A 20661-nucleotide genomic window follows, 5' to 3' on the forward strand; every position below is an offset into this window, starting at 1 on the left:
GGTTGTGCAGTCTTTAGGCTTATTGCTCAGGAGACAGAGACCAAGGATCTCTGATTTTGACAACAAACTGATCTCAGTTCCATGACCAGCTGGGGTCACATAGTGAGACTCTGTCTCAAAAGAAAAAGGAAAGAAAGAAAAGAACTTCCAATATACCTTTCTTCACTTGTTACCAAATAATTTTAGCAAAGTGCTTTTAATTTAGAATACGAAGTGGCAGATAATTTCCACAAGGGTGATTGTAATGGAAACATGTAGCTGATCCACTTTCTTCACTTGGAGAATAGTAATAATGATTTTTTTTTTTCGGAGGAGGGAGGAGGGAGACCAGGTCTCACTTTGTATTTTCAGCTAGCCTAGGACTTGTTCTGTAGACTGGGCTAACCTGGACCTCACAGAGACCTGCCTGCCTCTTCCTCCCAAGTGCTGGGATTAAAGGTATCGATCACCATGCCCAACCCATATAAAATGTTTCTATAAGTAATCAGAAAGCAACTACTGAGAGATAGATAATTCAGTGATCGATATTTGCCTTTAGGTATTCATTAAATAGATTAACCTTATGTTGGCTATTTGGTATGGTAAAATAAGGTTTGTGCCAGAACATTCTTAGAACAACTTAAAATTTTTCAGGGTATTTATTATCTTAGGATACTTAAATATCCAAAAGAATGGCTTCTAATTTAAAGTTTCCTATAAAGCTTTTTGATGTTAGTTTGACATTTTACAAATATTTAGCACACACCTCCCCCGTGGCAGGTCTGTTAAAAATGACACAGCATATTACACTGAGGACCTTGAGTTTAGGCATTAGTATTGCTGCAAAAGTAACCCAAGAGTACCATTACAGTAACACCTGCCACTGCTCTGCCTTCCGGCTTTGTCAAAGCTGCTCTGCAGAGTGATTTTCTGACCCTGTGTCCCATAGGCAGCTGTGAGGAGAAATAGACTGCATCTTCATTTTTATAAGCAAGAAAGCTGTGCTTGTGGTCTTCATTTATCTTCTCTGTGAAACTGGGTGGAAACCAAGCCTTCTTACTCGCTCTTAGTTCTTTTTAAATTCATTATTTTGCACTAGTCAGTTGTGTGTACTGAAGAAGTTTTGAATTAATTGCAACTTGACAATAATTTAACAAATAGTTTACTAATTCATACTTTTTTCTGACAGTAATTTTTAAGAACATAAAAATTAACAGATAATCTTAAAACAATGAAGACCAGGGGATGGGGTGTGGCCTAGCTGATAAAGCACGTTCCCTGCATGCACAAGTCCCTGGGTTTGATCCCCAGTATCACATAAACCAGGTGATACATGCCGAATTCCAGGCCTTGGGAAGTAGAAGCAGGGGGGTCATAAGCTCAAGGCCAGCCTGGGCTACATGGTATCTTGTCTCAAAGTGTGGGTGCTGATGAGATGATCGTGTTGGTGAAGTGCTTGATAAATTCATGAGGGCATGAATTCAGATCCCCAGCACCCACATAAAAGTCAGGTGTGGTAATATGTGCCTGACATCCCAGTGGTGGGGATCTAGGGGGCTCAGTGGCTAGCTGGTCCAGCTGAATCAGTCAGAACATGAGCTGGGGAAGAACAGGAAGATACCTGATGTTCACTCTGGCCTCTGCGTGCACTCTCATGCTTGAGCACAACCCACCCTACCTCACAAAACCAGAGGTCAGCAGTGCATGATCCAAATGGAAAGGGATGAACGAGGTGTGAGGACTCAGCATTTGGTAGCCAAGGCAGGAAGAACCAAGCAGGTTCGATACCACCCTGGACTGTCTAGTAAGACTATGTCTCAAACAAACACGAGAGAAGGAAAATGTCAAGAATCCCGAGGTTGAGGGTAATTGGACAAAAGGGAGAAAACCCAAATAGAATGTTATAAATTAATTAGCTACTGCATTGGAATAATCGTCATATTTAACTATAAAATAACAGGGAATCACAGGCTGAAATGCACGCACGAGTATAGTATTGAATACATCTGACACAAACTTATTTTTTCAAGTACGATGTACAATTCATCCAGTTCTCTATGCTTTGCCCAAAGAATAAATGTCCCTCCGATAGTTTCATATGAAATCGTCTACTGATATATTATGTTTAAAATTTGCTGTGATTTTTCTAGATAAAAGAGCCTACTTCTCTTCTTTCCATCTGTCCTTACCTGATGGCTATTAAGTGTGCTGCATGTATATCCAAATTGTGTCTATATTCATGCGTGTATTTTAAGTAACCAGCTGAAATTGCTATGAAATTGCACCCTGTGTTTTACATTCACTCTGCTGAACCTTCCACTGCAGTCTCGGTACTTATTCAATGCTTGCTAGTGGATTGCTTACAGCTATCCTACTCAAGTGATCACGTAAATCCTTCTTTCATTTTGAGAATTGTAGGTTTTGAATCCTGAAAACATTTTCATAATACCTATATTATCATGGTGTTACAGTTCTGACATTGTTTTTTTTTTTTTATTAAAACTTACCATTTTTAGGAATTTAGACCTGAATCATTTTAAATCGCACTAGATGTTGAAGACTTGTGCCTGATAGATAGGTGTGAATGGTAGGGTTTTGCTTTATTGTTGAGTTTAATATCAAGGGCTGAATATAGATGTATCCCTCTTTTCTCCCTAGTATTATTCAAGATTTACTGAAAAGATATAGCACAGCTTCCCTAACAAGTTATCTATAAATTCAGTAAGGTATTTTTTGAACTTGAAATCATAGCTATATTAGGAAGAAACTAGGTAAGAGCATGTATGTGTGTATAAAATCTGTTGCTGTGAATATAAAACGGTTGGTAGCTGCATCTTTAACAACAAAACATTAGATTCATTCATATGAAAGTTAATTTCCTTTTTCATTGAAGCATCAAGAATCATAATTTGGATCCAGACTCACTGTGAACGTTCCTTTTGGTCCTCATATTAGAGTGTCTTTGTGAGATAATCCAGGGCCTGGTGTATACCAAGCACATACACTCTATTAAATTATGCTTCCAGTGCCAAGGATTGTAGGGTTTTGTGAGGAAAGAAAAACCTGTAGTCAGTCATCCATAGGTAAATGAAGATTATTTTAGAACTGATACAATTTTAATATAATAATCAAACATTTCCACATAAGATATCCTAGTGTACCTAATGGCAGCAATCATACTTTACTTTTTTCCAATTTAATTACAATATAATTTCATTATTTGTCTCCTACCCTTCCTATGTATGGCCACCTCTCCCAACTTGATGGGCCTCCTTCTCGTTAGTCATTGTTGTTACATATAAACCTACATAAAAATATAACCTGCTGAGCTCACTCAATGTCGCCTCCATGTGTATGTTTCTAGGACTGACCACTTACTATTGGATAACCAGTTGGGGCTCATCCCTGGGGAAGGCTTAAGTCACTATCTTTCAGTAGTCATTAATTACCTGGAACTCTCCATCTAGGGGATCCGGCCCTGCTAGATTTCCTCCATCTGTATCAGGATGTCAACTGTTGTTGGAATTACTCGTCTCATTTAGGCAGCCATATTGTTGATAGAGGGCACAGTCTCACAACTGGTTCTCTGCCTTGCAATCTTTCTTCTTTTGTGATGTCCCCTGAACCTTGGTTGCTAGAGCTGTGTTGTAATATATCAGCTGGGGCTGGCCGCCCCGCCTTCTGTTCTTCTCTGCATCCTGATCGGTTGTGGCTTTCTGTAGTGGGCTCTTGCTGCAGAAAAAGTTCCTTTGATGAGGGGTGAAATTTGTACTTATCCGTGATATAAAGATGTGTATGGACTGCAGTTAGGATCTATATGGGTTAGGAAAGTGGTAGCCTGCTCCTTAACATCCACTGCCTCACTAGTCATGTGTAGTTGGCTAGATTTATGGTAGTGGGCATGGTCTCCCTCCTGCTCAGTATGTCTTGAGTCTCATTAGACAGTCGCCATCACTGCACCATTAGGGATCTTGCCATGCTGGTCCGTGTGGTTCAGAGGCATCATAGCTGGGTAAGACTGTTGAATGCTTTGCTACCTTAGCAGCTTGCATAAGAGCTTCTGGTAATATGGAAGCTAGTTCCAGGGAGGAGGCTTTTGAGTTCGTTCCAGCTCACATTTCCTGAGTCCTTTGCCTAAAATGTGGTCTTCGGCAATAAAGACTTGACCTTCAGTTTTGGGGCGGCAACCAATGGCAGCAGCAATAGGTTGTACTGTTTGGGGAATCTCTTGTAATCCCCTGAAAACAACTTGAAAGGAGGTCTCTCATACTGGTTACTGGATGGGGTTTGTTAGATAGTCTTTGGATCTGGTGAGGTGGGGTGGGTGGGAGGGGTGGGGGGATGTTTTACATTTCTATTCATTGCTGTGATTAGGAAACTAGTATTGCTTTAGGGTAACAGGAGGCTGACATATCTGATGAATGAGGAGCACAGTGGTGAATGGGTAAAAGCTTACTGCTGGCTGTAAAGAAGTACCTAGCATTAATTAGACGGATCTCCTCCTAAGAATAACGCTTCAGACCCGAAAAGGAAAGCCACTGCTTGAAGGCATGAATCAGCACCCCAAACAGCTTAGATGAAAGCATAATGCTGTGGGTGGGCCTTCCCACTCCCTTACTTTTCAGTCTTTCATTTTGGATGAAATGTTAGACAATGAGATACATCCTAGCCCAAGAACCCAACTTTCTATGTTATAATTTAAAGGTAGTATGAAACACAGAGTAATTGAGCAGAAAGTAGTTCTTAAGGCCATCGATGCTAACTAGAGCTCCTAGGAGTGTCATAGGCCTTAAGACAACTTTCTTTGAGGAGCAGCTGAGAGGCAGGAGAGGAAAGTGTCCAGTTGAGCTCCCAGAATTCTGCTACTCTTCAGAGGTGAGAACGAACAGAGTAGACCCATCTCAACTGAATCCAAGTCATCTCTATGTATCTTGTTTATATCCAGGTGATTATTAAATCCTCTATGTAAGAAAATTCCATGCAAAAAGAGAATCCAAATTTGGGGACTGAAGAGATGGTTCAATGGTTAAAAGCACTGGCTGCACTTCCAGAGGTCCTGAGTTCAATTCCCAGCACCCACATGTCAGCTCACAACCATTTATAAAACAGTAGTTCCATGGGATCTAGTGCCCTCTACTGGTGTGCAGATGTACATGCAGACAAAACACTCATATACCTAACGTACGTAAATAAATAAATCTTTTAAAAAAGAAAACTCCATACAGAGCTTTTACAAATTTTCATTTGCCGTATTTTGCATTCGGTCAGAAATCATCTGTGGGGAGCTCAGTTAAAGTTCTTGCTGTGTAAGCATGAGGACCCAAGTTCAGATCCCCAGAGCCCACATTAAAATGGTGCCTGCCTCTAACGCCAGCCCTGGAAGGCAAGGGACATGATCCCTGGGACAAGCTGACCCCTGACTCTAGCTAGCTATACTGGCAAGCTGGGTTTGCTTAAGAGGCCCTTCAGTAAATAAGGTGGAAGAGGATCAGGGTGATTCTAGACATCACCCTCAGGACTCCACATGAATTCATATACATGTGCACGACCACATGTAGTCACATGTGCAGTGTGTATAAACACACATGAAAATGGGGAAAAAAATTATCAGGTTGCCAAGAAATAGGACCAAATGACTGAAAACCAAGAGAAAAAAAAAAAGAGTCGACATTAGAAACCCATTCTCAAACTATCCACATATTAACTTTATTAGAAACAGAATTTAAAGTTAAAATTACTTTAAAACTTTTTCTTAACAACAAAAAATATGATGAAGGAAATGGATCTGGAGCTGGGTGTGGTGGTGCATTGCCGTCTAGGTGGTCAGAAGGCGGGAGGAAGGCTTCAAGGTCAAGGCCTATATGTCTACACATTCAGATCTAGACCAGCCAGTGTAACATATGAGACCCTGTCTCGAAGAAAGCAGAGAGAAAGAGAAAATGGAGAATTTAATCTGTGGGGTAGGAACCAAGTGGAAATGATAGAACAGAAAAACAATGTAACTGGAGCTAAGAGTCCATCAGATTGATTTAACAACAGATTAAACGGAGAAGAAAGACAGCAAATGAAAGGTCAGTAGAAAATATCCGAACCGAAAAAGAGGAAAGTTAGAAAATAAAAGAAAAAAAATGAGAGGGTCATGGATCCAGAGAAAACATCTCGTGTGTGTGTGTGTGTGTGTGTGTGTGTGTGTGTGTGTGTGTGTGTGGTCTCATGTTGTGGAATGTTTGTTTACACTGTGAAGATGTGTCTTTGCCAAGGTGCCTTCTGATTGGTTTAACAAAGAACTAACCAGCCAATAGCTAGGCAGGAACAGGTTAGGCGGGACTTCTAGAGACAAAGAGGACTCTGGGAAGAAGAAAGGCAGAGTTGCCAGCCAGACACCGAGAGGAGACAGGAGGTGTAAGATGGAAGAGAGGTAACGCCACATGGTAGATTCAAAAATATGGGTTAATTTAAGTTATAAGAGCTAGTAGAGACAAGTCTAAGCTACAGGCCAAGCTTTCATAATTAGTAATACGTCTCCAGATCACTAGTTGGAGGATGGTGGTCCAAAGATAGTCTGACAGGGAAGCTTGCTACAGTCTCCGCAGAAAAGGAGAGAACAGAGAGACATGGGAGCAGTATTTGAAATATACTGGCTGAGAATTCTTTCTAACTAATCAAAGCCACAAAGCAGCTCTACAGATCACAAAGAGGATGCTAACTGGGCACATAATCATAATATTTCAGAGGGAAGCCAGAAAAATTCGTAAAGCATCTAAAGAAAATAATATTCACATGAGAAAATATAAAACTGACAGCTAATTTTCAGCAGAAAGGATGGAACCCAGAAGACAGGAAAATGACATCCTTAAGGTGGGGAAACAGTATCTACTATTTTTGAATTTCAACTTAGTGAAAATATTCTCTAAATACAAAGTTGAAATAAAACCAAGAGACTTCATCACTCACCACTGGGCACTAGAAACATTATGTGACATTCTTTAGGCAATAAGTAAATACAAAAATCCCAGTCAAGTGTAGTATTGCATGCCTATAGCCAAGGCTATTAGAAGACTGAGGCAGGCGGATTTTGAGTTTGAGAACTAGTCTAGATAACTTAGCAAAACCCAATCTCAGTATTAAAAAGAAAGGAAGGAGTGTGTGTGGTGGGGACATGGGTCATGGGTTAGCATGACACCCTGGTCTAATTAGTCCTTAGTACCAGTAGAGAGGGGTGAGAAAAGATAGGGAAGGGAGAAGGAAGAATGAGAGGTAGGGGTGGGAAGGAGCAGACCCAGATAGAAGCAGGGTTTGCAGGAGAGGGTGAAGAGCCAGAGAAGGAGGGAGTACCAGGGTCAAAATAAATGAAAATGGACTTCAAAATAATACTTTATGTTCTGTGGCACAGTGGCAGTGCTGAAATCCACAGATACCCCATGGTGGGGTGCCTGCACTTCCCAGAGCTCAGTGGCAGAGCTGTAGGGACACTCAGGCAGGGCTATTTCAGAACTACACTCCCCCACAAAGATTGGTTTGTTTTGCTTTTCGAGACAGGGTTTCTCTATGTAGCTCTGGCTGTCCCGGGCCTCGCTCTGTAGACCAGGCTGGCCTCAGAGTCACAGAGATCTACCTGCCTCTGCCTCCCAAGTGCTGGGATTAAAGGTGAGCACTGCCACCACCTACTTGGCAAGGCTGACTTTTTAATTCAAGGATTCACTTGTGACAGCATTGCTAAGATGTCCTAAGAAATGGCAGCCAGGGTTACTGAGCCAAAAGTCTTCCTTTTCTTCTGCTAAACTCAGGTTCAGACTTTGATCAGTCTGGAGGTTTATTGGTCCTCTCCTGTTTCTCTACCATCCCTCACAGGCGTTTTTCCTAAAGTGCTTTTTATATGGTGGCACTTGCTGAATCCCTGCACCCTGGAGGCTGAGGAAGTTCTGGATGCTTGGAAGTCACCTTGGGTACTGGCAACCAAACTTGGGTCTTCTGCAAGAGCAGCAAGTGCTCTTAACCGCTGAGCCATCCCTCCAGCGCCCTAAATAGGTTTCATAGCTTTCTTCACCGTTGTGTTCTACGCACTGACATTTTATCTTGTTGTTAAACAGTCAGTCAGTATTTGCTCTGTGCTAGAACAGACATCGTGACACAGTAGCGTTTGGATTTGATGTGTGAATTTGTGGCTGATATAAATGCTGAGTAGAGGCACAGGTCAGTAATGATCATACTCTCATACTCTTCACACACACACACACACCATTTTGGTGCTGGAGAATCAATACTCGCATGTATTGTTTTATCTTATCAATAGCAAAAGAAGCTTAGGTTTGTGAAATATATGCATTCATTGTTTGATGGGTTTTACGATTATTTCCTCAGGAAACATAACTTTTGAAACAATGACGGAAATTCTTCGAGATAAACCAAGTGGCATTAATATGAAGGGGGAATTCCTAACCACCGCAAGCATGGTTTCTGTTTTACCTCAAGATTCCAGCCTTCCTTGTATTCACTTCTTTACAGGGACTCCACATCCTGAGAGGTGAGGTCCCCAAATACTGTAAACCACCCAGAGGTCATGGGATGGAGTATAGTCATTAGTGTGTAAATGATTTTGTCAGTATGATTTGTTTAAGCAATTACTTTTTAAAGTTTTATTATTTTAAAGTGGTGTGTGTGTGTGTGTGTGTGTGTGTGTGTGATGAATGTGCAGGTGACTGTAGAGACCAGAGGCATGCGATCCTCTCAGAGTTGAATTGGCGGGTGGTTGTGAGCTGCCTAATTTGGGTGCTGGGAATTGGACTCTTGTCTTCTACAAGGCGCTACCACCAAGTTATCTCTTGAGGCTGTAACTTTTAATGTGCTGTCTGTTTGGATTTTAGTTTGCAGTGTCTCTGTGTGTATAATGGTTCTCATTTTTATGAGAAGAAAAGGTTAATGGGTTCTTATATGCAATTATCCTGATTCCTTTTCCCACAAACATATTTAACATTGTCAAGACAGATCACTTTCCTTACTGATTTCTGACTCTATAATATTAAGTGATAATAACAGTATCTTATACCAGATACACTTATGCACCCTATTTAGAAAATATATAAATGTACAATGTAAAATATTATCCATTCAAATTATGTGTCCTTAGGGCTTTTATAACATATCTTGAGTTAATTTATTAGTATCTCTTATAAAACTTAATGTATGTTACATTATCAAATATTCACTTCTCCAATATTACAGCTTTTCATATTATTAATGATACCTTTTGGTAGCTAGGATGAAACCCATGTCTCATGAACTCTGGTGCTAATTTTTTACTTTAAGTAATAGCTACTGCCTGTGACACTTAGGATTGCTGTCACCATGGCAAATGACAAACTTTTAGTTTTCTAATATTCTTAGTGTGCCAGGCCATCTGGTAGACCTTTGGGAATAAAGGGCTAAATAAAACATTGTCTTCTTGCCCAAATATACAAGAAGATGAATCTGAGAATAACTAACATTGCAGGTGTAGTTGGTTATGGTTTTTTTACTCTTTAGGGGTCCACCACCCAGCTCACAAGTAAATCCACAGAGACTTATTCTTACTTATAAATGCCCAGCCTTAGCTTGGCTTGTTTCTAGCCAGCTTTTCTAACTTAAACTATCCTGTCTACCTTTTGCTTCTGGGCTTTTACCTTTCTCTAGTCTATATACCTTTCTTTCCTTCTTACTCTGCGGCTGGCTGGGTGGCTGGGTGGCTGGGTGGCTGGCCTCTTGGTGTCCTCCTCTCTTCCTTTTCTTGCTCCTCAATCTTCTTCTCTTAGATCTCTCCTTCTATTTATCCTCTCTGCCTGCCAGCCCCACCTATCCTTTCTCCTGCCTTGCTATTGGCTGTTCAGTTCTTTATTAGACTAATCAGGTGTTTTAGACAGGCACAGTAACACAGCTTCACAGAGTTAAACAAATGCAACATGAAAGACTACAACACGTCTTTGCATCATTAACCAAATACTCCACAGCATAAACGAATGTAATGCATCTTAAAATGCTAATCTACAACAGAAGGAACCAATTAGAGAATACACATTGTTATTAGAAATCTCAATTAGAAGGAATCTAGCGAGACACAGTAATTGTTCATTTTTTTTTTTTTTATATTTTGACATGCAAATTCAATGAAGACCCTTTCTCCTTAGGTCTGTTTTTAAGCCTTTCATATTTGTACCACATATTTCACAACTGTTGGATACGAAATCCCCAACGTTTGAACTTGAATGGCCCATGGCAAAGAAGCCATATGTCAAGCCTGACAGAAGACACCTACTCTACCAAAAACATCAGCAGGCCTTGGAAGTGATAAGCAACAATAAGGTATGCTTAGCTTATATTCTTTGTTGTGAAGGTAAGAATAGTTTAAGGTGTAATTCAATTCATATTTTGAATTGTAAAGTATTAGCTTTCTTTCTTTCCTTCATGTTAAAAAATCAGATTATAAATAATGACTGATGGAGCTATATAGTTTTGACCTTTGGTTAAGAATGTGTGTCTTGTGGGCCAGGCAGTGGTGGCACACATCTTTAATCCCAGCAATCAGGAGGCAGAGGCAGGCAGATCTCTGTGAGTTTGAGGCCCAACCTGGTCTACAGAACAAGTTCCAGGACAGCCAGGACTACACACAGTAGTACTAACTACTAACCCTGTTTCAAAAAACAACAAAAAAGTATGTATGTTGTGACTCGCTTAGAAAAATTTAGAATTTTGAACATAATAACAACAGCTAACAGTCACAGAACACTTATTATATATAGTTTTATATGTATTATTTAATGTATTTTATATGTATTATTACTTATTTGTATTATTTATATGGGGAAGATATTATTCTGATAAAGATTCTGAAACCCAGTAAAGTTGCATAGTTTGCTCAGTACATATTCCACACCAGAAAAGTCTCTAAAGGACAGTTAACCTGGTCTTTCTCTATAACGTTCTGAATCCTGCAGCCCCATGTTAGAATTGAAAATGAATTAAGGGGCTGTAGGTTAGTGAGAGAGTGCTTATGTGGTGTGTCTAAGTCCCCAGATCCAATACCTTGCACTGCCAAAAAACAAAATAGTGATTAAGATTTTGCAGACTGAAAATAATGAGCTGGGTTTTTTTGTTTGGGTTTTGGTTTATTGTTTAGTTTGGAGACAGGGTCTCACTGTATATTCCTGACTAGCCTGGAATTTGCAGTGTAGACCAAGCTGGCCTTGAACTCACAAGGATCCACCTGCCTCTGCTTCCCAAGTGCTGGGTTTAAAGGTGTGTGCTGCCATGCCCAGCTAGTGTTTTGTTGTTGTTTTGTTTTAGTTTAGTTTTTTTTCTGTTACAAGAATAATAGATGCTCATTATTTTAAAACTTGAAGCATTTTAGGAAAGTAATATATTACTTGAAATAGCATGTCTAGAAATAGACAAGTATTTGTTTTGTGGAACAGATAGATAATTTTAAATATACCTCTTCATTTCTCCCTAGCCTTTTCCCTCCTAACTCTGGAGAGAAAGAAATGATTAAAAAGGAAATGGAAGGACTATCTAAAGCCAGACATCCAGTCACACACACCTGCCCCTCCTCCCCATACAATGATCAGCTATCTTGTATGTTTCTGGTGGGTCCCTACTACCTGTTGGCTGTCCTTTCCACCACTAAGCTGTCCCCAACCTTCTTTGTACTTTCTGAGCCAAGGGCTCCTTAAGTTGCCCAGACTGGTCTTGAAGTCTCTCTACAACTCAGGCAGAGCTTGAATTTATGGTCATCTTGCCTCATCTCCAAAGCCACTGAGACTACAGGCCGTCCAACCTTTGTGCTTCTGTTCATTCTCCTTAGCAACACTTGCAGGAGTGTCTGTCTGGTCCCTTGATCCACCTCCACAAATCCTTCCTTGCTCATGGGAGCTGCATGTCTGCAGCTTTTCCCCCATAAAACTGCTTCTAGGAGGTAGGTGTTTTGACAGTCTTAAACATCTGGTCAACTGAGCTAAATTGGTTTAAAAGCTATTACTGGATTAGCCTCTAACGAACATGATTGGCTGACATCATAAAGTAGTGGCGGACAGTGGAATCTGAGGGAAGTGCCCAGAGCTGGGCTCCACTTCTGCCTCTCTGAGTATCACTTCCGTGCTGTAGGGACGGTCACTGATATGCTAGCTCTAGTTTACACTTCTCCATCTCTAGTGAGGCTCCAAATCTATGCTTACTGTCACACTTTCTTCTTGGTGACTTAGCTGTTTGTTTTTCCTGAATTTATTTCTCAACTGGTTTTGAGTCGGTCTTTTGTTTTTCCTCAAGAGGCAAAACTATGAATATTAACTAATATGTGTATCCATAAAAATGAATGTATATATAGGCTCTTGCTGTATGGCCTCCCACTCTTGAGTGTAAGTGGTTCTCCTGCTCAGTGTCCAGGCAGTAGGACTATAGTGAATACCCCCCAACCTATGTCACTTTTCAAATGTCACTTAGCGGACATTAAACATTTATGTCAAAACATTTTAATTGTATTTGTTGTTTTCTTAAGGCATTTTGGTTCATTCTTCAAAACACCTGCTTTTCCTCATAATAAATAATTTTTCTGTATTTATATATGGTTTTTAAGTATTTATTAATTTTTGTGTATATGTATGGGGCATGCATATACTGTAGTGTGTGTGTATGTGTGTGTGTATGTGTGTGTGTCTGTCTGTCTGTCTGTCTGTCTGTGTTAAGTCAGAGGACAGTTTTCAGGAGTTGGTTCTCTCCTTTGACCATTTAGGTCCTGGGGATAGAATTCAGGTCATCAGCCTTGGTGGCAAGCACTCTACCCACTGAGCCATCTTACTGGCCCACATATGTGTGCTTTTAAAAAATGTTTAATTCTCTAGAACCGGTTGAAATGGCTCAGCAGGTAAAGGCACTACCACTAAGACTAATGACTTGGGTTCAGTCCCTAGGACATACATGGTAAAAATTAAAAATCAACTTCTCCAAGTTGTCCTCTGACTTCCAGGCAAAGCATGGTGGCATATTCACATACACACACACAAACGCACACAAACGCACACAAATAAATAAATAAATTTTAACAACCTTTAGTTCTATAATCCATCCTGAATCTGTTTTATATGTCATGAAGGCAAGAATTCTGAGCTTGTTTTTCAAAAAAGTGGCTAATTATTTAAATACTGTTTATTTACAAAATTATTTTCCCCATTATTACAAAATGCATTGCTTCTTCTGGAGGGTACACATGCACTTTCATGTTAGGAATCATCATTTTGTGCCACTCTATCCCATAATTGTTCAGAAGTTTGCAGTGGTGCTGACTTACAGTGTTCTATTCTTCCTCTCCATCCAAAGTTGATGATGGCCTTTCAACTATTTAAAAACCATTTCTTCTTAGGCTGGAAACGTGGGTTCAGAGGTAGAGAATTTGCCTAGCATGTTCAAGGTCCTGAGTTCAATCCTCAGCAGTACACATAGGAAAAATGCTGCTTTCTCCAAGAGTCATGGAGACCACCCCTACGTCCTTGAAACAAGGGGAACTATCTTTTTATTCTTTTTCCTCTTGAACATAACTGTTTTGTTTCCTCAGTGTGAAGGATTTATTGCTATCTTGTTTTCCAAGTGCTAGGCAAACGTTCTGCCACTGTGATGTACCTGCAGGCCCATTTCCTTAGTCGGATAAAATTAGCTTTAAGTACACAAGCTCAATCCACAAAAACGTCCCAGTCTTGATTTTCAGTAAACTTCTTCATATACAGTTAAGGCAGATTTCCACCTGTCTTGTTCTGAGTTTCTTGTTTATTAATACTGTGTTGCTGTTCTTGTTTATTAATATTATGTGATTGTTCTTATATTTTCAGCTAAAAATAACTAATGTTGGTATTTGTTCATTAACTGCATCTACAGCAATGATATTTTTTCCCAAAGAAAACCATTGTTTTTTTCTTTTTTCATTTCTTTTGCATCTACAGAATAGAAGAATAACCAAAATAAACAAACCTTGGCAGTGGTTTGGAATTTTGTTAAGATTCATGTATGTGTATTTAATTTTATTATTTTAATTAGGAAAAAAGCAAGACAATGTTGGACCACATGAGAAAGCTGGAAAAAGAAGTGTTTGAAGAGATGGAATCAATCCTCCAAAACAAACATCTTGACATGGATAAAACTGTTAATCTCTTTCCTCAATGTGTGAAAGATGAAATTAAAATTTATCAGTCAAATATTAGTTCTTAATAATATGTAAGTAGTCAAAAATCTTCCTCACTGCCCAGATAAATGATACAAAGCTACTTTAAGTAGATCTGATTATTCCTTCATAACATTAAGTGATATTTTGACTGTTAAAACCACAGTAATTAGTATTCAGTATTTCAAGCATGAAACATTAACATGATGCATGGGCTGCGTTTATTATATTCTGTAGTGCCCTTAAGTCATTTTCTCAATTAAGAAGGCTCAGAGCCCCCCCCCCCCTTTTTAAGCAATGGAAAGTATGTCAAGTGAGTTTTTGTGCTTTAGGCAAATATTAACCAGCTTTAGAAGAATTAGAAAAATGTCTAAGGCTAATGCCTCACCCCCTCAGAACTGTTGGTCTGTTTGTTATTTGGGTAAATGGAATCTTACAGTCTTTCCAGGTTGGCTTCTTCACCACACAGCTTTCACCATGCCTCTATTTCTTCTTAGCGTGCAATAATGCCTTTCTGTGGGGTGTGTCACTACTAAAGGGCGTCTTGGCTGCTTCCAAACTTTGGCAATTGTGAGTAAACATTCACGTGCAAGTTGCTGTGTCGTTCTAAGTGTTCAACCCATTTTGGCTGAAAACCGGGGAAACTGTAGATCCTATGGTGAGTGAGGAAGTGCCGAGCTGTCTGCCAGAATGCTGCCGTTCCTGCCCCCTCCAGCCCATTGTCTGTCCTGGCCAGTTGCCCGTGTTCTAGAATTTCGTCATTCTAATCATTTTTTAGGTAACAGAGATTGAACCCACGACCTCGCACTTTCTCTCTTTTTAATTTGTAGTTCCAGATGGCGTATGATACTGAGCTTCATTTTGAAAGTTTATTGCCACTTGTACATCTTCTTTGATGAGGTGTCTAGATCTTGGCCCATTCTATAATCAGGTGCTTTTTATTTATTATTCATTTATTTTACTAGGGAGTCTACACTTTATTTTTCTTAGCGTTTAAAATTGTATTTTGTGTATGAGTGTTTTGCTCCATGTATGTCTGTGCACCACACACTTGCCTGGTGCGCTCAGAGGGTATGAGATCGTCTACAACTAGAGTTTCAGATGGCTGTGAGCCACCATATGGGTACTGAGGACCAAACCCAGGTTCTTTGCAAGAACAACAAGCGACTCTTAACCATGAGCCATCTCTCCAGCCCCTCCCTCCCCTCAAGTCAAAACCTCTTCAAGCTCATTCTTAGGGTAAAGCCTCACTCCTTAGCAAATGCCAACCGAGAGATGCTGTTGATTTTCCTATGCCCCTTTTATATATTAGTGCACATTTGTTATTGATTTTTGTTTCAACGGTGGTGGCCTTTTAAGTCCTTAAATGTGTTCAGTGTACACATTCCGGCCTCATGGCTGTACCCTCTGCATGTACCTCCCTTTTATGTAAGGAGTTCTTTTCATCCTTAGACCTTGCTAACTAATGAGTTTCTTAGGCATTTTCCTTCCATATACTCAGGATTGTATGTGGCTCCAAATTAATCGTACATTTGCTATTTCACAGTAGAATAGATGTCCCATGATGGCCCATTGTTCAGTGTTATGTTTGGATGCTTTGCTATTACATAATATTTATTAAAGGAACATCTAAAGAACGGTGAAGAGAATTTATACAGACCTTTCTACAGAAATGTAAAGTTAAATAAATTAGCTGGATAATTGGCCTGTATAACTTGGTAGCCTCATAAGTCTGAACCCTAGAAAACTTCGAGGATTATAAGGATATGTGAATTAATTTGTAGAGATTTTCACTGTGTATATACAACAGGATATTTGATGTGAATGCTTATGTTGGTAATTAATGCCTTGGGGTATATTTTAGGAATTTTAGTGTTTCCTTAAATTTCATCTGTTGTAAGAGTAAAAAAAATAAAATAAACTTAGTTATTTTATATAAATTTGGTTTGTTTGATCTTTGAAGAAAAGAGAAGTTTATATATTAGTCTTCAATACATTTCCTTAAAAATAATTACACAGAGAAATTTTGGAAACAGATGGTTGTTTTGTTGTTGTTTTTGTTTTTGTTTTGTTTTTTTTTTTGGTAAAAGTATTACTTGGTTGGGTTTTTTTGAGATGGGGTTTCCCTGTGTACCCCTGGCTGTCCTGAAACTCACTCTGTAGTCCAGGCTGGTCTCGAACTCAAGAGATCTGCCTGGCTCTGCCTCTTGAGTGCTGGGATTAAAAGCATGTGCCACAATCGCCTGACTAATTCTAAACAGAATTTTACAAAGTACTTTTACAATGCTGGCCTACATCTTTAATACCAGCATCAAGAGGCAGAGCCAGGTGGCTCTGTGAGTTCGAGTCTACAGAGTGAGTTCCAGGACAGTCAGGACTGCACAGAGAAACCTGTCTTGAAAAAACAACAACAAAATTGACTGCTTCAGGTTTTCATCAGATGACTGCAGAAATGTAAAGCCCATCTTTTCCTGAAGAACATTTTATGATCCTGGACTGCACTTCCCCGTCACTCGTCACCTGACCACTTGTGCCCAGTTATTAAAAGGTACTTTAAAAAGATGTTTACTGACAGCCTGGTTACTCCAGACCCTGCAGAACCACGACATCATGAGATAGCCCAGTAAAATGACTTAAGAAAGCATTGAGAATTTACAAACAAGACTTGTGTGGTACAGTCAGCATTATTTGGATTATTCAAGGAAAAGATGTTGACCATGCAAGTTAAAATAAGTATTTTATTGAGAAACGTGCTGTCAGTGAGAAAGTAACATACAAATATTTTCATTTAATAAAATTAGCTTATCCCTTAATCCTAAAAACATCCCTTAAAGGCCTTTATCACCTGAAACTGCAAATCACTCTGATCTGTGATTTCATTTTAGAACCTTCCATGGAAAGTAATGTTTCTGATTCCACTTGTACAAATGGAAGAGCATACTTAACATGGCATGCTCATAAATGAAACAAACTCCTGCCCTTGGTCTGGGTTGCTTTCATGCATGTGAGTTCTGTCTGTGTCACCAGAGGCCGCTGGAGCAGGTGCTTCTGCACAGCCGAGGGCAGCAGGAGCGACAGTGTGGGCGTGTCTTTTCCTTCCACCTAGAACACCCTAGTTCCACGATCAGAACATAACTATCATTTCTTTTTAAATATACTAGGCTTCCATGCAAGTTTTTTTCCCCCAATTATGTATTTGCTACATTAAAAGGGTCAGGGTACTAACCCCATAAATAATTTTCTAGGTGGCTTTTACATATTAAACACTATGAGATAAATAACGTTTAAAATAAATTAAACCATCACTGACATCTAACTGTTAACTGGCTGTTCAAAGGACGTGCAAACTATCTGAAGGTAAAGCTTCATCTGAAGGTGTTATAAGCTCGGTGTCCAAACCTAGCCGCAGCGTGGTGGCCTTGGAGAAGACTGCCTCGTGACAGAAGAGGTGTTGAGATGGGATGTGCCCTTCTAGGGGTAAAGAGACCAGAGCCTTCCCTCCACCACGTGTGGCACCATCTGAGAACCTGAACCAGGGCCTCACCAGCCGCTGAGTGTGCCGCCTTGATCTTGCACTACCAGCCTCCAGACTTCCTGCTGCTCATGAGCTGTCTAGTTCGAGTCGTTTTTTAAAAAAGGTCTTAGTGGACTAAGCAACTTTTGGTAAATTTTAAACTTACAAATTTTTAGACCTGGGCACATTTAAGGACTAAATTCTACAGGTAAGATGCTAGGTTTATAATTGGAAATTTCTGACTATGCACTTTGTCAATGCAGGGAATAAGAGATTTTCCCTTCTACAACAGGATACTTTGAAAGTGCCAGAAATAGTCATGTCATGGCAATACTTTTGATAACATTTGAATGAACATGCTCAAATTACTTAAATTTTTAACTTGAGAATATAGAGATACTATTAATGTTCTTAGTCTCTTCTTATTGGCACACATTAGTACTTTAGATAGAAGATAAGACAAAGCTTTAAAATCGGTGTTTTATCAAAAATAAATTTAAAAATTACTTTTAAAAAATAGTGGGGTTAGCCAGGCATGGTGGCACATACCAATAAGCCCTGAACTCAGGAGACAGAGACAGGAAGATCAGGAGTTCAAAGCCATCCATGGCTACATAGGGAATTTGAGGCCAGCCTGGGCTACATGAGACCTTACCCAAAAAATAAAACAGAAGTTTTAATTTTTAAATGGGTAGTATTTGTCAAAGAAGTGGAAAGAACAATAAAACCTTTTACTAGAAACAATAAAAATCTGTTGGGAGAAGTGTTATCGGTAAGTGTAAAGTTGTCTTAGGGTTCATTTTTAGAGCAGCAAGCCTGCCAACTTTGGCAATTTAAAAATAACAGCCAGTTAGATACTGACTTTGAAATTATAACAAACAGTTGCAGAAAGAAATGATTTTCAAATATCGGGACGATAGTGGCACCTATAGCAATTACTGTCTTCAGTATCAGAACTCTAGGCTTCCCCTCGTCAGTTTTCCATGTGCTTTACATGCACATAAGGTTAGAGCAGGTCAGTACGGGGTAGGAATGCATTTGCCCTTTGCAGGCGAGGTGACGGAGGCTCAGAAAGGTAACCTGCCCGAGGCCCCACAGCTAAAAGTGCCAGTGAGCCTAGAGGGTACGATTCCACGTGGGGTTCTCGCCTTCACAGTTTAAGTCTTAGGGGAAAGTGAGGATGGAGATGAGTGGCCAATTTCTTTATAGCTTTCCTGTTGGGGGCTGCTCACAGCAGCGGCAGGACTCTGTTCAGGGCTCTTCTGAAGGAATCTGTAAAACAAATACTCGTCCCGGAATTCATAATCGTTGGTGATGTGTTGGATGACGCCCCCCTGTACCAGCCGGTCTCCGTAGATCACAGCTTCACCACGGTCAGAGGCGAGGCCCACTTCAATTAGCCAGTTCACCAGGTCACAGCCACAGAAGGTGCCAGCAGAAGTCTTTGTGCCACACCTGTGTGTCAAAGGAATGATTCAGCCATATGTTCTGTAACTCTGGTATCGGCACTGCATGACAGAGGATGAGCAAAGAAAACATACAGGGAATGAGGAAAGACTGATAGTTGAGAGCAGGGGAGAAATGAAGGATTTGTGACCTTTCCTGACCCTAGAAAGACTCTGGAGAAAAAAAAAACAAAAACATGCCAGTAATGCTTGTGAAAACAAACACTTTTTTAAAACGGCATAGATAAGTGTATTGCCTGAGAAAAATTCTTCCTGGAGGGAGCACGTGTGTATGTGTGGCATGTGTCTCTCTATGTTTGTGCATGTCTGAATGTATTGTGTGTGGGGTACGCGTATGTACACGTACATGTGGAAGCCTGAGGTTGACAATGGCTGACTGATTCCTCCCCACTTCATTTACTGAGGCAGCGTCTTACTGGACCTGGAGCTTGCCCATTCCAGCTAGTCTGGCTTGCCAGACGCCCCAGACAGATCCCCTGCCTGTCGACCTCCTGCTGGGGTGACCGGCAAGCCACCCCACCTGCCCAGCTTTTATGTGGGTTCTGGAGATCCAAAATCTAGTCCTCATGCTTGTAAGGCAAGCACTCTGTCTACTAAGCCGTTTCCCTAGCCCCGAAGAAGTTTTTCTTTCTTTCTTTCTTTCTTTCTTTCTTTCTTTCTTTCTTTCTTTCTTTCTTTTTTTTTAAAACTTGGTTTAATTTTCAAGAATTTAAAAAGCTATGTATGGCAGGTGGATTCTATATTGAGCAGCGTGGATTAAGACAATTTTTGACAATAGTTTTTAAATTTTTATTTATATATTTTTATGTGTATGGGAGTTTTACCTGCATTTATGTCTGGTGGACACCATGTGCATGCAGTACCCAAGGCCAGAAGAGGGCATCAGATCCCTTGGAACTGGAGTTGTGAGCTGCCATGTGGAATCAAACCCAGATCCTCTGGAAGAGCTACCAGTATGCTTTAACTGCTGAGCCGTCTCTCTAAACCCCCAGAAGTATCTTGGAATAGCAGCATGGCCTGTGTGTATTATGTCTCTCTAAACCCCCAGAAGTATCTTGGAATAGCAGCATGGCCTGTGTGTATTATGTGTACTTGCATGAACATAATGTGTGCACATGTATGTGGGAGTCTGAGGTCACGGTCTGTGTCTTTCCTCCATGGCTCTCCCTCTTTGTTCAGACCGAGTCTCACTGACCTTAAGCTCATGGATGTGGCTGCTCTCTCTCCCACCAGGCCTGAGCTGACAGGCACACGCCACTAGTCCCGCTCTCTCTTGGGTTTTAAAGACCCAACTCAGGCCCCTGTGCTTGTGTGGCAGGCACTTCACTGACTGCCACGGCTCCCAGTGTGGCCTTGTACCTGTCTACAGACAACTAGTGTGGAACTGTTACAGTTGTCTGTGGTGCATGCCTGTAATTCCAGCTCCTGAGAGGTTGAGACAGCAGTTACATGAGGAGATTCCCTCTCAAAGAACAAAAATAAAACTTTTTTGGCCGGGTGGTGGTGGCGCACGCCTGTAATTCCAG

The 20661-nt window shown here is 40.4% G+C and overlaps 2 protein-coding genes across 5 annotated transcripts in view; one reads left to right on the forward strand and one right to left on the reverse strand.

Annotated features, from left to right (window-relative positions):
- Scrn3 (secernin 3) overlaps positions 1-15137 on the forward strand; it is a 30345-nt gene extending 15208 nt beyond the window's left edge. For 2 of the 3 annotated variants that reach the window (XM_036186150.1, XM_036186148.1), the window contains exons 6-8: positions 8341-8503; positions 10140-10314; positions 14032-15137. In XM_036186150.1, coding sequence (XP_036042043.1) covers positions 8341-8503; positions 10140-10314; positions 14032-14202 — 509 coding nt within the window. In that variant the 3' untranslated portion in view covers positions 14203-15137. Of the gene's footprint in view, positions 1-8340; positions 8504-10139; positions 10315-11461; positions 12521-14031 lie in introns of those variants that run through there. The other variant, XM_036186151.1, reaches the window with a different exon arrangement.
- Positions 15138-18309: 3172 nt separating this feature from the next.
- Positions 18310-20661, reverse strand: part of Gpr155 (G protein-coupled receptor 155) — a 41937-nt gene continuing 39585 nt past the window's right edge. Inside the window, exon 17 of one of the 2 annotated variants that reach the window (XM_036185016.1) lies at positions 18310-19124. In XM_036185016.1, the coding sequence (XP_036040909.1) occupies positions 18827-19124 (298 nt within the window). In that variant the 3' untranslated portion in view covers positions 18310-18826. Of the gene's footprint in view, positions 19178-20661 lie in introns of both variants that reach the window. The other variant, XM_036185017.1, reaches the window with a different exon arrangement.

Source organism: Onychomys torridus, chromosome 4 (genome assembly GCF_903995425.1).
Source record: "Onychomys torridus chromosome 4, mOncTor1.1, whole genome shotgun sequence".
Lineage (NCBI taxonomy): Eukaryota > Metazoa > Chordata > Mammalia > Rodentia > Cricetidae > Onychomys > Onychomys torridus.